Source organism: Podarcis raffonei, chromosome 1 (genome assembly GCF_027172205.1).
Source record: "Podarcis raffonei isolate rPodRaf1 chromosome 1, rPodRaf1.pri, whole genome shotgun sequence".
Classification (NCBI taxonomy): Eukaryota; Metazoa; Chordata; class Lepidosauria; order Squamata; family Lacertidae; genus Podarcis; species Podarcis raffonei.
This window is the reverse complement of record NC_070602.1, coordinates 78,876,878-78,897,180: the sequence shown is the minus strand read 5'-3', so window position 1 is coordinate 78,897,180 and position 20,303 is coordinate 78,876,878. Positions and strand designations below refer to the sequence as shown.

The 20,303-nt window shown below is 43.6% G+C and overlaps 1 protein-coding gene and 1 long non-coding RNA gene across 8 annotated transcripts in view; one reads left to right on the top strand and one right to left on the bottom strand.

Annotated features, from left to right (window-relative positions):
- The window catches only part of B4GALNT4 (beta-1,4-N-acetyl-galactosaminyltransferase 4), a 165,249-nt gene extending 159,668 nt beyond the window's left edge, over positions 1-5,581 (top strand). For all 6 annotated transcript variants that reach the window (XM_053396005.1, XM_053395996.1, XM_053396033.1 and 3 more), the window contains 2 exons: positions 996-1,122; positions 3,702-5,581. In XM_053396005.1, coding sequence (XP_053251980.1) covers positions 996-1,122; positions 3,702-3,816 — 242 coding nt within the window. In that variant the 3' untranslated portion in view covers positions 3,817-5,581. The remainder of the gene's footprint in view (positions 1-995; positions 1,123-3,701) is intronic.
- LOC128417424 (uncharacterized) lies at positions 1,117-20,144 on the bottom strand. Of its 2 annotated transcripts, XR_008331464.1 has the most exons (4): positions 19,871-20,144; positions 18,688-18,861; positions 8,845-8,896; positions 1,117-2,980 (listed from the first exon to the last, which is right to left on the bottom strand). It is a non-coding gene; the product is annotated as an uncharacterized LOC128417424 (long non-coding RNA). The 2 variants fall into 2 exon arrangements; XR_008331461.1 differs by lacking the exon at positions 18,688-18,861 and having other exon boundaries at positions 19,871-20,093.
- Positions 20,145-20,303: the final 159 nt, after the last annotated feature.

Genomic DNA, 20,303 nt, shown 5'->3' with positions numbered 1-20,303 from the left:
AAGCTGGGCAGGTACTGGAACAATGTGTGGAGGCACTAATGGGTTGGATGAGGGACAGTAAATGGAAGCTAAACCATGGTGAGATTGAGCTGATATGGATTGGTGGTTCCTGGGACCAGGAAATAGGAATGTCTGTTCTGTACAAGGGTGCACTGCATCACTGGGACAGGTGCATAGTCTGGGGTGGGGGGGACTCTTGGATTTTACTTTACCTGGACAGGAATAACCCAGCTGCAGCAATCCAGGTACTAGTAAGCTCCTGCAATCAGCTCTATGTGAAACTGCCCTTGAGGATGGTCTGGAAATTGCATTTGGGGCAAAATAACAGCAGTCAGAGTGTTAATGGATATGTCTGCACAAGACCATATACACTGGTTCTCAAAGACCTGCGCTGGCTGACTGCATGTCACTGGGCCTTGTTTAAAGTTTTAGATTTAAGTCCTAAATGGCTCAGGACCTGGGGATCTGAAGGAGCGCTTGGGGTTGGCTGTGGAAGGTTCTTCTGCAGTCCCCTTGTTAACTGGAATCAGGCAATCTGGGACTTGCCAGAGGACCTTCTTGGCAATTCGCACCCTAGTGGTGGAATCATCTCCCCACTGAGCATGTTGGGGGGGGCAACATGGCCCTGTTGTTTGTAACAATAGATAGATCAATGCTTTTTCTTTGTATTTTCCTTTTTTGTTTTAATTGATGCTTGTATTTTAAATTGTTTTACCTTGCCCTGAAATCACTACTGAAGGGGGGCACAATATAATTTGTATAAACAATGAATAAAGAAGAATAGAAACAAGTCCTGGTTTTGCAGAAGTTCATCTAATTAAAGTTATCTCTATACGTGTTTTGAATCCACATGAGATAATATTTGCTGCCAGCAGAGGACAGAGTGGCTTCTTTGGGTAGCAAAATGAATGGGAGACCAGAACTGTCTAGGCTCTCAAGCATAGCCTTGCTTCCATGTCAAGATCCCGGCAACATTCTTGGTTCATTTTTCTCAGGCTACTGGGAGGTGAATGGCTTTGGTCTCTTTGGGATCTACAAATCTGACTTTGACCGTATTGGTGGGATGAACACAGAAGAGTTCCGGGACCGCTGGGGTGGAGAGGACTGGGAGCTGTTGGACAGGTGAGATTTCTGGGATGGCCCAGAGCCCCAAAATCCCCCAGTGCTGGGTAAAGACCTGGTGCAGGAGAAGGCAGGTTTATTGACTCTGGGTACATAGCTGGCAACATTTGGTGTAGAGATGAGGATCTTGAGGTCTACTGCACTTTGCAGAGGCGTCTGTCACAAGTCAATGATGTCATATGTGCAGGCCTCAACATATGTAGCATGGTTCAAGATCCCTGTTGCCATCCCTGAGCAGGGTGGGCATAATCAGCACCACGCAGACAAATTTAATGCCCTAAAATACCATTATGTTTATGTTAAGGAAGAAGGTGATATTCTCTAGCATTCTAGCCTCTCCCCCCACTTTTGTTCTTTCCTCTTTCTCTTTTTTGAAGGAGAACAAAATTAACCCTTTCCTTCCCCAACAGCAATGTTCTAACCTTTTTTAATGAAATGCTTTGGAGGTTGTGTTTTCTGCTGCTGCACACACACCTACCTACATTTTTAATTGAGAAGGGGCAAACTGCAGCACAGCCTCTCTCTCACCTCTCAATGCAAAGCTGTACCGCCCCTCCATCTATTGGATGTTGTTCAATTGACTTTGAAAAGGGCCTGGGGCTTTCATGCCAAATCTGAAATGTGATTGGAGCCTCTGCTGTGACTTTGCAGAAATGCCTCGAGGCTGTTGGTCTACTTGAAGATTTTTTCATTTCAAGATGTGCCACCAACTCCCAGTTCCTTGTTGTAGTGTTCAGAAGGCCGGGATGCTGCATTCACCCTTGATTTTAACCTCTGCTTAACAAAGGGGAAGCCATTCACCCCAAGGTTTGCACAGGAAACCTGCAAGGTCTCCCTGTCCCTGACGTACACTGGGAGAAGTGAAACCCTATCCCCTTAGTTGTTAGATGACTGATATATATATTCTTCAAAGAATAATGAAAGAGCCAAAACCGGGATTTCCTCATACTTATCATTTATTTCTTACATTTATAGGCTTTCTTTCAACCAATCTGGTAGAGCTATCAAATTATCAAAATGTCTTTAGAAATTTAACCATGTAGAGTAAATTGATTTTAAAACTTGCATGCCAACATTGCAGGGTCACATAACTCAACTGAGGGCCCTTCGATTGCTGCAGTCTTAGAACAACCTCCTAATTTTCTTTGGGGTGCTGCCAGCACACAGCAGAGGCAGGGGCCTTTGCCCCCACCAGTGAATTTTGGCCCCTTCTGCTCTTCCACCGAGAGAGTCATAAAAGAAAAAGCATTGTTTATCTGTCCTGCAGAACTGGCCCCAGTGAACTGTATCCCTAGCACCAGGTAGTGTTAGAAAAGCAAAAAGCAACACTTTCAAGGCTTGTCTGTATGACCATGTCTTTCATGAGTGGCTCAGCCTGGAAACATGGTGAGGGAGATGCCACCATGCCATAGTTGCAGTTTTGGATTTGGCCAACCACAGTGATCCTGTTTCTTGGTAGCCTTTGGATTAATATGGACCAGCACAGTAACTTTCATGTCACTGTGAGATCTGTCATTGTGAGGTTACTTTTGAGATCTGGTGCAGACGGCACTACAAGTGGCTGGCTCCCCACAAACTTACCATTCACATGAGTGGTCTGCTCATGTAACCATGATGCCAGAAGAGATCACTTTTTTTCCTTCTGTGACCAGAAAAAACTGCAGGTTCCCAATTTTTGTATTCACAAAACAGCCATGATATTGTGTGTTTGCTCTTCTAACATTATGCTGCTTATGAATATGGACCACTTACTTAGCATTTATTTTCAAGGAGTAACAGGCAGCAATACCAGTTCTAGCCTCTCTTATGTCAGCATGTTTGACACCCGAAAAGGTTGCCATCTGGAAGCAGTCAGATCCTAGCAATGAAGGATGAAGAAGACAAGAATTACTTGTCAATCTGGGGCCTTTATTTTTGCAGTCGGTGGTCAAAGCAATTTATATATACTCACAATAATAAACAGAATATAAATAAAATATGCAACTAACAACAAATCCCTGCATGCATATCCTTAGGCACTAAGTGTTTGCCCACATCAAAAGATCTTACTTTACCCTTTGGAAGTTCAAGCTTTGGCAAAGCTTAAGAGAGAAATTTCAGAAATCTGGATTAGCTGATGAGAATCTTTCCCTAAATGCCATGCAGCCCAGGTTTGTTCAGGTTTGCTGTATGGGTTTACTCAGGAGTAAGTTGCAGGGAGATGAATAAGACTTCTTTGAGTAAGGGTGTTACAGCTTTGGTTTGCAAATGACACACTGAACATGCTCTCAAATGTGTATGCTAAAGAGGTGTGAAGAGGGTATAGTTTAGGAGGCAGTCTCTAAAAGGTGTTTTCACACATGACATTTAAAAGTAGTTTGTTCTTCAGTTACCACACAATGATAACTTAAAATCTCCATTGGCAAAATGTACATTCCGTTTCTTTCCCACATTATACCCTGTGTTAGCAAGGGTGAGAGAGTCTCAGCATGTGTTTTAGTGGCATAGTTGAAAGTGGTTTAAGTCCTTAACAGATGTTTAGTTGGAGGACTAAATAACCTTTCTGTCTCTTGATTTCCTTCTGTTTGGCTTGCTCACAGGGTGCTTCAGAGTGGGCTGGAGGTGGAACGTTTGCGACTCAGGAACTTTTACCATTACTACCATTCCAAACGTGGCATGTGGAATTCACGCAGCAAGAAGACACCCAAAGACTAAACACCAGCCCTGCCCTCAGCTGATCCCCACTCCTGGTCCTCTTCGGGAGGCGAAGAGGAAGCAGCAGCTGCCATCTTGGCTTTGCTACCTGTGACTCGGCACACCTTCCACACTGCTGCAGGTGCCCTTCTGGATGCAGCATCAGTCAGAGGCCCTGCGCAAGGGCTCTCAGGAGTCGAGGGTTTCTACTGAACTATTTAAAGCAAACCATGTTTACTTTGGGATTTTTTTGGTGACTTTTCTTAAGGGATCTAATTTCTTAGTCAGAAATTGCATTTATTAACTCAGTAGTACTGAAAGGTCGGGATTCCTGCTGAAAGGGAGAATGGGATGTGCCTTCCAGTATTACTACAGCCAGGAAGGAAGGTGCTGGGACCGCTACACAAAGCTCATGCAGCTGCCAGGGGAGGATCACGGTTGTTACTTGGCTCATAGTTTTGGCACCTGAAAGCAAAGGAAGAATCTTCAGTGTGACAAGTGCTGTTCACTCCTGAGGTGACTGGGCCTCAACACTATATCATGGTCAAAGTGGGCCCTCAGGAGAGTTCAATGTCCTAAGAGGATTTTTGAGGGAAAGGCTCATGTCAGGTTTTGAGGGGGGGGGGTTCAGTCTTTCTAAGTGAATTTTGGGTTTCTGGCCTATCTGCATATTTTCTGGATCTGTCTTAGGTAGAGGCAGCCCCAAATCTAGCCCCCTGTGATCTTCCTACACATACCTGCTGCTTCTGTGACTGATGAAGATCATGCTAGGATGGAGTTGGGGGAAAGAGTTTCAAGAGAGAGAGGGCACGATCATGAGAGTGCCCTTCACTACTCTCAGAGCCACTTCAGATGCAATAATCTTGCTAAGGGGGCTGGGGGTATAGGCACCTTGTGCTTCCTGTTCTTCCACATCTCAGTCTTATCAGAAAGAGAACTTGCACATCTTCCCTGTGCTGGGGGTGCAGAGACTCCCAATGTGAGCACATATTCCAGATAGGAACAGTACAGTTCTCTTTCACACTTCAATGAAATGGCAAAGGAACAGAAAAGTATTGAGGCCCTTCCACTTTCTTTTCCCACCACAACAAATTCGCATCAGAATTGGCTTGCACCCTTCTCATTCTTCCCTTTCATCCTTCATCTGTTGTTTGAATGTACAAGGAAAGTATCGAGTAGCTCTCTGTGCCATTTGAATGGCCACAGAGAGAGTAGGTGAGTTTCTGTATAACCATCAGCATTGGAGCAGCCAGGAATTAAGGAGAAACCCTGGGAACCCATGAGTGCTGAGTTGCTCAGTGAGCCTAAGCTTCCAGTTACTGCCCACTCTTCTCCAGTCACCCAACCAAGCTAATGAAAGAAAGCTGGGTACCACCCTCATGCTATGAGGTGTGAACACCCACCACCATAAAAACCCTCATTTTGGGGAGGGGATTGGATAGCTAGGAAAATCAGGATGGGCTGAAAGAGTGGACTGGAGGCCCATGTTTTCCTCTAGTCAACATTACTTCCAGAGGAACCCGCCTCCTTTTCCACACACAGTTGGAGAAGTAGGTGAGGTTTCACTATCCTCAGGTTCATCTTCACAGGCTGCTGTGGTTGGGGTAACAGAAAGGGATGGTGCAGGAATCAAAGGAGGGGAGGGCACAACAATATTTCCAAGCTAATTTCTGTGAAATTATGAGGTAGAAAGCTGTTTTCAGAAAGTTATGTCTGGTTTTGTTTTATTTTTTTATTTTTATTGATATTGTTATTAAAAATAAAGTAAATGTCTTGGTTCTGATTATCTACCAGGTTTCAGTTTTGGTGTTTTGCAAATGCCATCTGAAAAAAGATTGATTTCCACTGCAAAGATCCTTCCCCTCCCAGCCATGCAATGGTATAGGAAGAGTATTGTGTTGTGACGCTACTGGTGCACTCAACCTTTGCCTCACCTAGACTATCCCCAAGAGGGTCTGACACTGCAATTGGTGCTGTGCTGAAAACTTCTCCCACTTTTTCCCAAGCAATCTCTATCATAAATGAGAAATTATCAAAGTCATCTCCCTGGTGCTCTGCATTCTGCAGCCCCTCCAAGCATGAAAAGCCTGTGACATCCCAGGGTGGGCTTTGCTGTAAGCACAGGAAGCTGGGAGGGTTGTCTACCATGCTCCCAGCTTTTAAGTTATTTTTACTTTTAAAGAAATCAGTACACTTAAAAAAAATGTATTAGGAAGCACTTCCCTTAGAAACAAAGGGAAGAGCGCTTAAATCCAGGACCTAGGTTGCCAGTCGCCCCAGCCTCAGGTAACTCCAGGAGAGGAGACCATGGAGGAAATTCATTTCATGGGCCTTTTCAGATCAGGAAGGCTGCAGAGTGCCAGGGAAATACTTAACAGAAATAAAAACACACCATATTCTTCTTTGCAAAATTACAAATGCCTTTTAAATCACATTGTGAATGAAGCAGAAAAACAGAAGTCTCTTTTTACAAGGGAAGAAATCTAAAGAAACTGGAGGGCATGTTTGAGCAAGCACTACCCAAAACACCTTTACGCTTCAGTCTGGATATGCCAGCATGGTCACAATGGCATCCGTGAGAACTTCTGCTGGTGCCCTCTCCCTTTGCCATGCTGTGGATGGTGAACTGCCCCCGCCCCACCTGTGGAAAGTGCAGTGGGGAAAAAAAACGCCACTCATGCTGAGCGCCTGGTTGCGTTAAATGGGGGCAAGAGAAAGGCACATTGTATTCGTTTCTGTAAGAGAAAAACAAGTTTCTGAATTTTAGAAAAGGCATTAAGGATGTGAAAGAAATGCCTTCAAACTGACACTCACATCCAGATTTCATCAACGCTGCTCTGCCCTGCCACACAGGTTTCACCCTGGCTGGCCACAGCTGGGTGTGGTCACACTGACATGCTTTGGGGCTATATTTAGCTCTAAAGAGAAGGGAAAAAATAGAAGGAAGGCAGGCAGTGCCACTAAGAAAAGGACACGAGAGGCAGGAGGAACTCGGCAGGTGCTAGGAAATTTGTTCATTAAGAAAATGTGGCTAAATGCATTTTGGTTTTTTGAACAAAACACACTTTGGGGTGGGGCAACACTATTAGTCTGATTCTGCCATGATAGAATGTTCCTTTTTGCTAGCTCTGGAGATTCAGCTAAGGCTGTTTGCAATGCAGACTCTTTCAAGCGTCAAATACATGGATACAGAGCTGATGGCAAGTTACTACAGCTTGCTAATCCCTGCAAAGGCATAAGCAGAAGAACAAACTCATGAAAGATGGCACCTCATCTTCTCTGAATAATCATGTCCCTGATTAGTGCTCCCTTTGCATTTTGTTCCAGGAAAGCCAGGATCTCATTAGAGAGGAGCTGACTTCCCTGCATTAATCTTTTCCTATTCTGGCCAGACCTCATAAGGAACGCTGTCTCTGCCACAATAGCCTCACTTAAGGCAAGCCATGAACAAGCAAGCCTGCTGGTGCACAGAACTGATTAACAGCAGGGCAGCTAGAAAAGAACGATTAAAAAAACTTTGGTCCCCTTTTGTAACGTACATAACACCAGCTTAATGTTAAAATATTTTTTGCTGCTGGAATAAAAAGATATAAAGCTTATAATTGCTTGACAAACAACATGTGAATAATTGAATGATAGTGTTTAAATAATGAGTTTGTTATATATTTGATAATAGGTTTTTTATAGATTATTATATATTATCAGTGTTGTGTTTTGTATCAGGGTATGTGTATATTAAAGGGGGGAAATCACAGCATTTTTGCTCCTTGCCCACAGCTAAGTCATGGTTTTCAGAAGCTGGGTCTCAACCTCATCACCCCTTGGAGAGGATCTGGTTCAGCTTATACACAAGTTAGCAGGCCTCAAGACTTCCCTCTTGTAATTCATTAGGTCTACAACTATAACAGAAAGAAACTTCCACCTCTCACATATCACCTCTAGGCACCACATTTATGCAGTCTCCATGAATCCATTCTTAGTCTCTGGGCAAGGAGGAGTCATAGAGCCCATGCAGTAAATATCATCTTAATAACTCATCAGTATATACCTAGCCCAGCAAGGTTAGAGGCCCATTACACACTGACCCATGCAATTGCATTATACTGGTGGCCAGCTGTGCATCGGACAAACTGGAGTGGGTGCTTATGCTGCTGGTTCCAGATTTTGCATAGTATTGGGATCAGGCTGTTTCACCTGATACTATTCTTGACTGCAGTGTACAATTAAGGATCTCAGACCTTCCATATCCACTCCATTGGACTGATGGGTGCCCACAGCTGAGTTGGGCTAAGCTGAAAAGTCAATGAAACCTGTTGGTTTTTGTTATGGATTTGTTCTGTCATTAAAGCTCCATGGGTATGGGCCCAGGGTAGTGGAAGGCATGTCTCATCTCATTTGTTCCTCTGAAGACTCTTAAATAATCAGAAGAAGGCATGATATGAGAACCCCACCCTCCTAGGCTAGACAAAGGCATCAGGGAAAAAGGGTTTCTTGACAGGAGCATCTTCCCTATGGGAATTCCTTACCTAAAGAGGTCCATCAGACCCACTCACTTGTTATTTTTCATAGGCTGGCCTTTTAAAGCTATCAGTTTTATTTCTGGTTTTATCTTGGCTGTTTGAATACAGGGATAGTTGCCTATATTGTTTTAATTTAACTATATATTAATTTTTATTTTTGTTGTAAACCTTGGCATGGTTACTAAGTGTGCTCTATGTTTTTTACACAAAAAAACAGCAGGAGTAGCCTGTCACCTGGACTTCTCTAGCTGAGCACCTTCCACTGCAGCACAAAAACAGCTCACTATCACCTTGCTTTGCTTACAAAACACAACAGGTGGATGACCCAGAAGAAAATGAGGAGAGATGCAAAGAAGATATCAGCACTGCCAATATGTGTTGTCATATACAAAGCATTTCCCCATGCGATCAAGATCAGAGGTGGGGCAGAAGATAGATGGGCATCCACCCCTTGATATTTGGGACACCAAGGATTTCTGATTCCCAACTGTTCAACAATAGCAACACCAACAACAAAAGCTTTCCCTACCTCCTCCTAAATCAGGCTGCTGAGATAGCTTGGGAGCTGGGGACAATCAGTTCTGAAAGGGAAAAGAAATTAGGAATTATTTAATCATGCACATCACAGCAACTGCTACCTACAAATTCCTGGGCTGAAGCAATCCCAAAAGGCAAGGGAGCAGCTAAGCAAGAGATACGTATGGAGTTTCTTTCCCACTTATCAACTTGACAAGCTGGAGGCATCGGCCTAATGGAAAGTGAACTTTTTTCCTTTCTTTTTTTAAAAAAGGGTATTTGGCTTCTCATTGGTTGTGCTTATTTTCCAAACAAAAATATTAATTGGGTACTGCTTCCAATGTCATTTAGCAAGTCACTGCTAGCTTGCACAGCCTCAACAGGCAGATAAGGATTCATTTTCTTCCCCCTTCATTGCACAAACACTTCTACGTTCTGCCTCACCCACCAACCCATCACTGCCATAGGTGACTTAGAAAGTGTGAACCCAAAGTCAAAGCATTTCTTTGTTAAAAAACCAACCTAGTACAGAAATTCACCCTAACATACCCAGTCACACAAACCGTTTCTGTAAAACCTTGGACCCTGCACATTTTCCTGATAATTGAGTTGTCATGATTGTTATTTGAATTATGATACTGTTCAAACCCAATTTAACTAGCAGAGTTGGGCCTCACACCTCAGCCGGTGAGATCACTGCCTAACACTTGAAGTGGCACCTTCAGGCAGCATCACATCAGGCAACCATTAAATACCGTAATATTCCCACTAGCATCTGTCCTCTCTTGTAGTACTGCTCTGGTTGTTCTCCCTTAAAAAGGTGCCCTGCAGTTGCATAGCAGGACATGAGGACAACATGAGCAACATAGCTTGCACATCACGGTAAGTCAAACCATGGCTGATGAGGGCCACACAAATATGTTTGTTCCCAGAGCGGAGCTCATATCTGCTTTGCACCTTTGAGCTCATGGAAGCATGGCAGCTAAAGCAAGCCTTGGACTTAGTGTATCATCTGAACCCAAGATTGTGATTAAACTTTCTCCTCCTTAACCACAATCAACAACCAAGAAAAAACCTTGGCTACACACCACAGTTAAAGAGGAAAAGCTCAGCCACAATCTCCAGTTCAGATAACTGTGCTAAGCCAAGGCTTGCCTTAGCAGCTGTGCTGCACCACCTAAAAAGACTGGGGAGGAGCAAAGCAGGTGTGATCTCCCCAGGAGCCAATATGTGCAAACATGGCCACTGAGACAACCCAACCTGAAGGGAGGGACAAGTGAGCTAATGTGGGAATTCTATCATTTATTTCAATAAACATACCTTTTGGGGCAAAGCAACACAAAAGGTGGCTTACATTTCATTAAAAAAAAAAAGAATGCTACAAAACTAGACTATTTACATTACAGAGGTACAAAATTATTTCAAACAGGCAAGCCCAAAATAAACAGAAATACATGGACTGGTGGTATCTCCACAGTAAAGCATTTGCTTTGAATGCAGAAGGTCCCTTGTTCAGCCCTGGGGCTGCCAGCTTGGTGCTGACCCATGACACTGCCTTGTTCATAGGTGCTTCTCCAGCTGTGGAATGCCCTCGCTAGCAAGGTGCACCTGTCGCCACCATTAATAACTTCTAGGAGGAATTTGAAAATGTTCCTGTTTACCCAGGCATTTGAAGAAGTTGAAGAATATTGTTCCTGGCAAGCACAAGAACACTGGCTGGAATAGTGCTTTGAACTGTACCTGCTTTTAGAATGCTTTTAACCGTAATTGCTTCCAGAATAGTTTAACTGTTTTGTGTGGGGTTTTTTAAAGAAATGTGAACCTCTTTGCTGCACTAGGCTCTTTCAGGAGGTAGGGAAGGATACACCATAAATTGAATAAATAGCAATAAAATCCCTGATACCTCTAGGTAGGGCAGAGAAGACTCCCGCCCGAAATCCTGGAGAGCTGCTGACAGTAAGTGAACCAATGATCTGATTCAATATAAGGCACCGTTTCCTATGCTAAAAAGCCAAATTTAGATTTTTGGAGGCCATGGACAACTACACCTTCTCTTTAATTTGCTTTTTGGTTTCCCCACCTCTGTTAAAAACAGTAATATGTAGGGTGTTGCTGAGTTACAGCTTTAATTTTGGGGGGTATGACTGTTCTTTTCATCTTTTGTTGTTTTTAACTGCTGTTTTGGAAGGGCATTTGCCTAGGAATTTTAAAAATCCTTTTCTTTCTGGGGAAGCCAGAGTGAAACAACACCCCCCCCCATATATACATACATATTTGCCTGCTGATGAACAAGCACAGGCCCTAGCTTGACTAAGAGAATCTGAGCATCTCCCTGGGGCCATGAGCACCACCCAGTCAGCCACACCCAGCTAGCGCACTCTTTCTGGCACACCCAGCCAGCAGTTTCACCATCAAGAACACTTTCCTGAGGTTGTCCAACTCACCACCAGCACATTTAGTTAGGATCCAGTTCTGATAAAGAACCTGGAATCAGAACCAGTCCTGAGCCTGTGAGTAAGCATCCTACGCATGTCTGCTCTGAAGTTAAGTCCCACTGAGTTCTCTTTATCCCCAGGTAAGTGTGCATTACAGCTTCAGTTCCCTAACTGAGAGGGATGATCTGCAGTAGATGTTTTACTTTGGGTCAGGAACTTTTCATTCCCTAATACTATACTTGTTCACTCTCTACTCACTCTAAGATGTGTTCCTCATCTTTTCAGTCAGGTATTTAAGGTAGCTTGCCTTAACGATACAGTAAATTCACATAGTTTAAAATCAGAAAACCCACGAACCTAACAGTAAAGCAGCAAACAAGAGAAACAACAGCCAGCACCAACCCTAACGCCAATTAAACACAGCTGTTTTTAATTGCTGTTTTGGAGGACCACGTTAGTATGTTTCATGCATTTCCTCTTTTAATGTGTGTGTGTTTTTAATTCATCTTTTATGGTTAACCTCTTTAGGAACTTGGATCCAAATGACAAGCCGTACACGAAGAAAACAAAATGAATAATTGGTGAAACATAAAGGGTTTTAATGCCCAAGAGGGATTTTACCTTTTGTGTGGAGGGCACAGGAAGCAGTGCTACATTAGATAACCTCTGTCCTACATTAGAGGACAGAGAAGCTCACATGCTAAAGGGTGTTTCTTCAAGACAGGCTGCTAGATTATGCACCTAGTTGCTAAGAGCAGTCCCATGTAAAGTAAATTGCAGTAATCTAGCCAGAAGTTTACCAAGGCAAGAATAATGGATGCAACATTCCTCCTGCAGTGAGCCTATATTTGAGGTATCAGTTGTAAGTGGTAAAAATCTGTCATAGATCTGGCCCAGTGATATCTGGACTTTATTTTAGCCAGTGTTCACCAACAGAGAAGCTGCTTTAAAAGCCAGGGTTAGTCCTAGAATTGGGGGGGGAGGGGAGAGAACCTTGAAGCACTTTTAATTACCATATTTTTTGCTCTATAAGACGCACCAGACCACAAGACGCACCTAGTTTTTGGAGGAGGAAAACAAGAAAAAAAAATATTCTGAATCTCAGAAGCCAGAACAGCAAGAGGGATCACTGCGCAGTGAAAGCAGCAATCCCTCTTGCTGTTCTGGCTTCTGGGATAGCTGCGCAGCCTGCATTCGCTCCATAAGACGCACACACATTTCCCCTTACTTTTTAGGAGGGAAAAGGTGAGTCTTATAGAGCAAAAAATACGGTAACTGTTTTATCAGTTAATGTATTACCACTGGAGTCAGATAAAGTATGCTTGGCCCTCAACACCAACTTCGTTGGACTGGTAATGTGCGGATGCCTGATTATCGTCTTCCAAAGCAACTACTCTATTCCAAACTTAAAAATGGAAAGCGTAATATTGGTGGTCAACAAAAGAGGTTTAAAGACTCTCTCAAGGCAAATCTAAAAAAATGTCATATAAACACCGACAACTGGGAAACACTAGCCTGCGAGTGCTTCAGTTGGAGAACAGCCTTTACCAAAGGTGTCATGGACTTTGAAGACACTCAAACTCAGAATGCAAGGGAGAAACATGCTAAAAGGAAGGCACACTTGGCAAATCCACACCGGGATCAACTCCCGCCCAGAAACCAATGTCCCCACTGTGGAAGGACGTGTGGGTTCAGAATTGGCCTCCACAGTCACTTACGGACTCATTGTTAAAACCGTGTTTATGGAAGACAATCTTCCATAAACAAAGAAAGAAGAAGGAAGTTAAATAAAACATTTAATGCTCGGTTCCTGAATTAAGATGTACCAGGGCTCAAGCCTACCAAGGAATCACAGTATCTGTCTTGGCAGGTCTCCCACTAAACCCAAATGTGTGAGAACTACGTCATAATCTAATGGGAAAAGAAAAGCACTCTGTGCATGGTCAGAGGCAGCACTCCCTCCCAAGTGCCAAGTCTGGGTTGTAGACAACAAAACAAGCCTTGTGGTTAAATTCTGTTTCTCTGGGCAGAAACTAGAGTACTGACAGATATAATGACTTGCCTAAAACTGCCGTATGGGGGGAAATGGGATGCGGAGAATCAAATTCATGACTCCTAAATCCATATACTTCCCATTCTCTTCTGCTGCCATGTGGCAGCTTTATTTTTGCTTTCAATCCTGCACTTTGCATTTTACAGCTAGGCTAATCTCATCTCAACAAATTGCTGTAAACCTGATTTATGGCAAGCTGACCTGCAACCCGCTCCTGCCCCCTTCTGCATATACAACAGCTTCCATGTTCTTCTACTTGGCCTTTTCCACCTCTTTGTAACGCAGAGCCGAGGGAGACACTGGAGTCTTCCCATTAGACAATGAACAAACATTTCCGAAGGAGCACTCCTGACCTCCATCTCTCTTTCATGCCAGGACATCGATAAGGTATTAGAAGCCACCCTAGAACTGGCCATATTGAGTATTTTCCAAGACAACAGCACACACTCACACTGCAAAGAACTCGTAAGTCACCTACTCTCAGCAGCCAGGAGCACCATGACACTGGAGGGACCTGTCAGGAGTGAAAATGGACCATGGTTACCAAACCATATGGGAAACAGCCCTACTAGAAAAACTTGCCAACAGATTGAAATTAGCACAGAAACAAACAAAAGAGGACGCCTTCACCCCGGTGCGGCTTCCCTTCATTACATACACAGCCCAACAAGACAACAACAAGAACCCACTGAAAGCATGCAAATTGATGTGGCTAACTGGATCCAAAAACTCATCTCCCTCACACATGGAAATAAAACTCACTGCAGCCAACTAATGTCAACCAACCATGCCCTGGGGCCCCCAACCTCTCTCATCACAAATGAAAAGTAATAAATGAATAGAAAGAGAACCTACCCACAAGACGCTGACACAGAAACTTTGCACATAAAAGAATGAAAGTTTACTACCCCCTCTTCTCCTCCCCTCCCTTATTCCGCAACCCTATACAGTGGTACCTCCGGTTACAGACGCTTCAGGTTACAGACTCTGCCAACCCAGAAATACTACCTCGGGTTAAGAACTTTGCTTCAGGATGAGAACAGAAATCATGCAGCGGCGGCACAGCGGCAGCAGGAGGCCCCATTAGCTAAAGTGGTACTTCAGGTTAAGAACGGACCTCCAGAACGAATTAAGTTCTTAACCCAAGGTACCACTGTACTGTCCATAACATTAGTGTCTCACATCACATATAACTGATCTGTAGAAAGGATTCTATGAACAGAAAGCAGAGGTGCTGTATGTACTTTCATAAGCCAATAATTTCTTTATAAAAACATTTTTTTTAAAAAAAAGGTTGCAGTGCTTCAGCCAGGCCACTGGGTGCCAATGAAGAAGCAAGGTGACAATTGTAGCTGGAAAAAATAATAAGAAACTCCCTCAGGCTCTCTGTGAGAGTACGAAACAATACTCAATGTGAGTTTGTTTTCTAGCCCACTTGAGATACAGGCAGGGAGCCTGGGGAAAGATTTGATTAGCCGTCTTCTCCAGAGTCTTCACAACCATTTCCTAAAGCCAACTTTTAGCCTTTGGAAATGCTATGGGGCCGACTTTTCAGTGCTATCAGTGCTGACCATGGGCCCCACGAGACTGGTTGCTTTTCTGAGAGTGCATTCTGCAACATGTCATTTACACAGTAATAGAGCATTAGCAGAGGATTTATACTGGACCGCCACAGTTGTTTTGTTTGTGATACAACCTCGATGTCACTGCATTATTGCCCTTCAGAGAGGCAACTCTTGCAAAACATGGTGCAACAACACTTAACAGTGATCAGAAATTCATGTAAGTAGTATGCAAGAGGTTCAAAGGCAATTTGAGCTCTACTTATGAAAAGGCTTTCCCCAAACCCCTTGCTAATCATGCAATAATAATAACAGGGCTAAACAGCGAGCCTCCAAACTCAAGGTCCTCCTTGTGTTATAATTAGCCAAGAACGTCTCTGTCTGGAGAAGGTGTTTGTCCTTCTGCCAGCATGTGGAGTGGGGCGATTTCTGCATCTCCAAGCACAGTACTGTACCACTCTGTCAACATCAGACGAGCAAGCAGAGCCATGTTTGTGGAAGGATTTAGAATACAAAGCACTAGACTTGGCCTGGAAGCTTGAAGTTGGTCAGGGAGTTAGGACCTAAACAACAGCATAATCACAATGAAAGGTGAGGGCCAAACTAGGGGTTTTGGAAAGGTTTGTAGAGAGAGGTTTAGGACTGATTGATTCCCCTCCCTCCCAGCTACAAGATAGGATCCTGAGGTGCTTTAAATTGAAGTTGGATGTCAGTTGTGGAAGGCTGGGAAAGAAGAATGATCTTAATTTACAGAAAGCTACATACAAAGAGCACCAAGAATCCCCAATTTGCTGTTATTATGACAGATCTTGTACAATTCTATTAAATCAGAATAGCACCAAAAGAAAGAAAGAACAAGTGAACTACAATTTAATCCTGTAAATTAACAGGGTGTGTGTATGTGCACAGAGGAGTGATTGAGGGACAAAAACAAACAAGCTACCTACACCCAATATATTTTCTGCCAAGCGTATGTCGTGAGGTGGCCAACAAGCAGCAGAATAGCCATTCATATAGTGAGTGAAAAAATGGGAGTTTGTTAAAAATAAAAAGACATTAAAAAAAAGAAAAAATGACCATGTGTTGACCCTCATGTGCCAACTGTGTACACAGAAAAAAATCTGATCTTAACGACCCATTTGTGAGATAATACTCCTGTCTGGACATGGCCTAGACAAGATATTGGTGATCTTTGATCAAATCTCCTGTCTAACTCAATTTCTTTTAAAATCAGGCATAGGATGAGGGAGGCAAATTGAGTTGGGACTTCAGAGAGGTCTATCACTTCCACCCCATTCCACTGGGAAGGGGGGAGCAGTTGTCACCCAAAGAGTTGGGTTAGGTGGACTGCACATCAGACTAACGGCAATTGGGGAGGGGGATAACAAACATAGCTCTATCTGTATGGAATATGTGTTACCATCTGTTATAGTAACCATATCTATAGTGTACTCCTCCCACAGCAGGGAATTCCTGTTTCTGTGTAATATAAACGTTTGTTTATATTAGTTTTGGATTTATATCCCACCATTCACCTCCAAAGGGCCCTCAAAGGAGCTGCCAACATATTGTAACTTATCAGCCCATAAGGCAACCATAAAAGCATAATAAAATTAATCATCCTAAAATCCAACAGTTAAAGCAAAATCCTAAAATATCTTCCAAACTTATGAACAGCAGCCATTACAACAGTTAAAATGAGTCACTATCCACAATATGCTTGCTGAAATTTAAACAACAATTTTACAGTTTTTCTGGGCATCTCTGGGAAGGAGTTTCTTGGGGAGTTCTATAGTGTAAGGTGACACTGCTGAGAAGACCCTGTTCCTCAGGTCCATGCTTCAAACTCCAGACAATGTGATTTGGAGCAAGGTATCACCTCCTTCTGCCTCTTGTGCATGTATCGAAACCTCTACATCTGCCCTGTGTTTAGCTCAGAATGCATCAGATTAAACTTAACCAACTGTGCACCATCATAATTGTTTATACTGACTTCTGCCACCTAATACCGTGTATAATACCAGTGATAAAACACAGACAGCATGTACCCAACCATGTAACATCAGTGGCGTTATGTATCGGTGGTGTTATTTGACCTTGCACAGCTTTGGAGGCTGATGGTTTTGTCACAGCCAAGTCATCAGCAGAACAATACATTTGCAGGCACACAGTATGATAGATAATAGGAGAATGAGGATCCTTCAACACAAAGGCAACTTCCTTCAAGTATAGCAGGCCTTCCAAGCTCTTGGTACTCTCCTTGCGTCACAGTCATCAACAGCCCTGCTCTGCATCTTCCTTAGAGCTTTTGCCTGGCTATAATTTGAGTACTGATATGTTTTTTTACTTGCCTGGACAGAGGGTAGAAAGGAGTGTGTGTATGTAGAGACTAGCCTACACTACAAAGATAAAATTCATACTTGCTGCTGTACGCACTTGTCTCTGGCCCTCCCCACCACTGCTATTTGACGCTCAGAAGGTTGCCCAGAAAAGAATGCAACCCTCAGGCTAAAAAAGAGTTTCCTATCCCTAATCTAAGGAAATTTATGGAAAAGGAGTAACAAAGGAGGAATCACAGGAAATGCATATTAAGGGAATTCTCATTTTCAAAGACACTCCATTGTTCCCAAATGAGTAAGGTAAAGGTAAAGGGACTCCTGACCATTAGGTCCAGTCGTGACTGACTCTGGGGTTGCGGCGCTCATCTCGCTTTATTGGCTGAGGAAGACGGCGTACAGCTTCCGGGTCATGTGGCCAGCATGACTAAGCCGCTTCTGGTGAACCAGAACAGCGCACGGAAACGCCGTTTACCTTCCCGCCGGAGTGGTACCTATTTATCTACTTGCACTTTGATGTGCTTTTGAACTGCTAGGTTGGCAGGAGCAGGGACCGAGCAACGGGAGCTCACCTCGTCATGGGGATTCGAACCGCCGACCTTCTGATCGGCAAGTCCTAGGCTCTGTGGTTTAACCCACAGTGCCACCTGCATCCTATTACTAAATTAAAGTCTGGTTTGTAACCCAGAACTGTCCCAAACCTTCAACCAAGGACTTGGTTCCTTGGGTAGGCAGAGAGCTAAAGTAAAAAAGAAACATGGCAGTCTTTCATTTAGCAAAGCCAGGGATTGATTAAGGATGGTGCCTTAGGTAAAGAGGGTTACTTGTATAGTATTACTAAGTTGCTGGAGGGGAATTTAACCCTTAAAATGCAAAGCCAATCTTCAGGTAATGGAAAATCATCCTTCCCTGGTTGTAGATTCCATCCAACATGGCTACCTTTGGTTTTCAAATGCTTGAATACCACCAAATCTTGCCGTTCAAGGCAGATGTGAACTGAACCAAATTTCTCCTACATCCCTATTAGAACAACTTTAATTATCCCTGGTCACTTCACTCAGGACAGGATGCAAAGTGCCTTTCCCCTGAATATCAAGTCTATGGAACTCCCAGCCAGTGTGTTTGCAGACATTTGTTAAAGGATTTTGTGAGGGGACAGGGTTGTTGTTCCACTTTGCTTTGAGACTAGTTTTAAATGTGTTGTCTTTGAACTTTCATCACGGTCTGCTCATATTGGTCAGCTTTTACTGCCCGATTTGTCTTTTTGTGTTTTATTGCCTCATGAAGAAATTAAAGAAAACCAAACTAAACTAAAACTGACTCAGATAAAGCCCTGGTGCCAGTGTCCCATCTCTACAAAGGCATATTTCTTAATCCCCACTTCAGAGTTGCAGTGGTCATCTCAGAATCTCAATATTATCAGGTTTAGCTCAGACTTCTTGTAGTGAGGTGGGGATAGACAAGGCCTACCTTATTCTCCTTGAATACCATTGTCTGTCTTTCACTTCCAGCAGCACCATCCAGCTTCTGAGGAAATTATGCAGGCCCTACTACTCCTAATGGCTTCTTCCCCAAACTTGAAACTGTTTCTCCCAATTCATTCACATGGCCTGCAGGTGCTGCTGAGGCTTTCTGGGCCTGACTCTTAAAGAGACAATACAAAAGGTGAGAGGTGACCAGAACTTCCCCTTCACACAGCACATCATCCCTGGTTCCAGTGAAGCACTGAAAAATCCACTCTTTTTCCATCTAGCACATTCTCTCACTCCCATGTTCTTGCTTGAGGCCTGCTGGCCACAAGAGAAGCTTCTACTAATAAAGCTGAAGACTGTGCATCACAAGCAGTCCTTGAATTCTCATGTATTTGCAAAGTCTTGGACATTTGGCAACGGTACGTGCAATGTTGGGGGCAGTGCAATATCACTCTTAGAAATGTCTGCAAGCTGAGGTGGGGATCCTCAAAGTATCCAGTTCTTCATTAGTATATCCAGTGGCAGCTGGTGAAGTGGTGAACTTGGAAGTCATGGTGGCTGAGCAGCATATCTCTGAATAAATTGCTCTGAGGAGCATTTGCAGGAGAAAGATTGGCCAGTGACTAAAAGGGCATTTGTCTGATCCAGCAAAGCTATTCTCAGTGCTTTTTCTCCTGGGGGGGACACAGGGGTACACATACCCCTAAACATTTTTTATCTTTGTACTTTTGTCCATTTACTGTTTTTGAGAGTACCCCTAAACATTTTTAATAGAAAAAAAGCACTGGCTATTCTCATATTCTTAATGGTGGCCACTGCTGGGCCACCATACTCAGCACCATTACCAGTGGGATTGAGAGGTGATGATGACAGAGGCCAGATTAATCCTGTGCAGCCACACTGGCATCATGGAGACTGCAAGTCAGCCAGCAGCAGCTAAGAACCCACACAGTGTGACTCTAACAGTTTTCATGTGTTTGCCTTGTCAGGTCTTCTGGCAAGATTACAGGGTTTCCTCCTCCCTCAGTTGCTGCACAGTGGCAGCACAGCACAGCACCTCACCCTGCTGAATAGGCTATAAACCTTTTGTGCATTTAACTCATTGCTGGCCCTTTTCCAGAGGTGCTTCACCATATAGTGACAGGTTATTTACAAAGAAAACAGAAATGTTTCAACTGTACCTGTGCCTTTCTTTCTTTTCCTCATTAAACCAACATGAGCAGCAGGTGCCAGGTTGACAGCCCTGAGGTAGAAGTCTTCTTATTTCAGTTGCAAAACACAGAGAGAAAACAACCAGCCCTCTCACCTACCCAGAATGCTGTGCTAACGGACCTCCACCAGCAGGACTTGGGAGGCTGTGCCTGGGAAAAATGAGTTTAAGCACATGCTTGGCCTAGTGAAGGGATTTTGTGCTGCAAACCCCTCAGCTGAAGAGATCAGCACTCTGATTTCACAAAAACATGTGCAGGTGTTTGGTAAATACAGTGGTACCTCAGGTTACATACACTTCAGGTTACATACGCTTCAGGTTACATACGCTTCAGGTTACAGACTCCGCTAACCCAGAAATATTACCTCGGGTTAAGTACTTTGCTTCAGGATGAGAACAGAAAT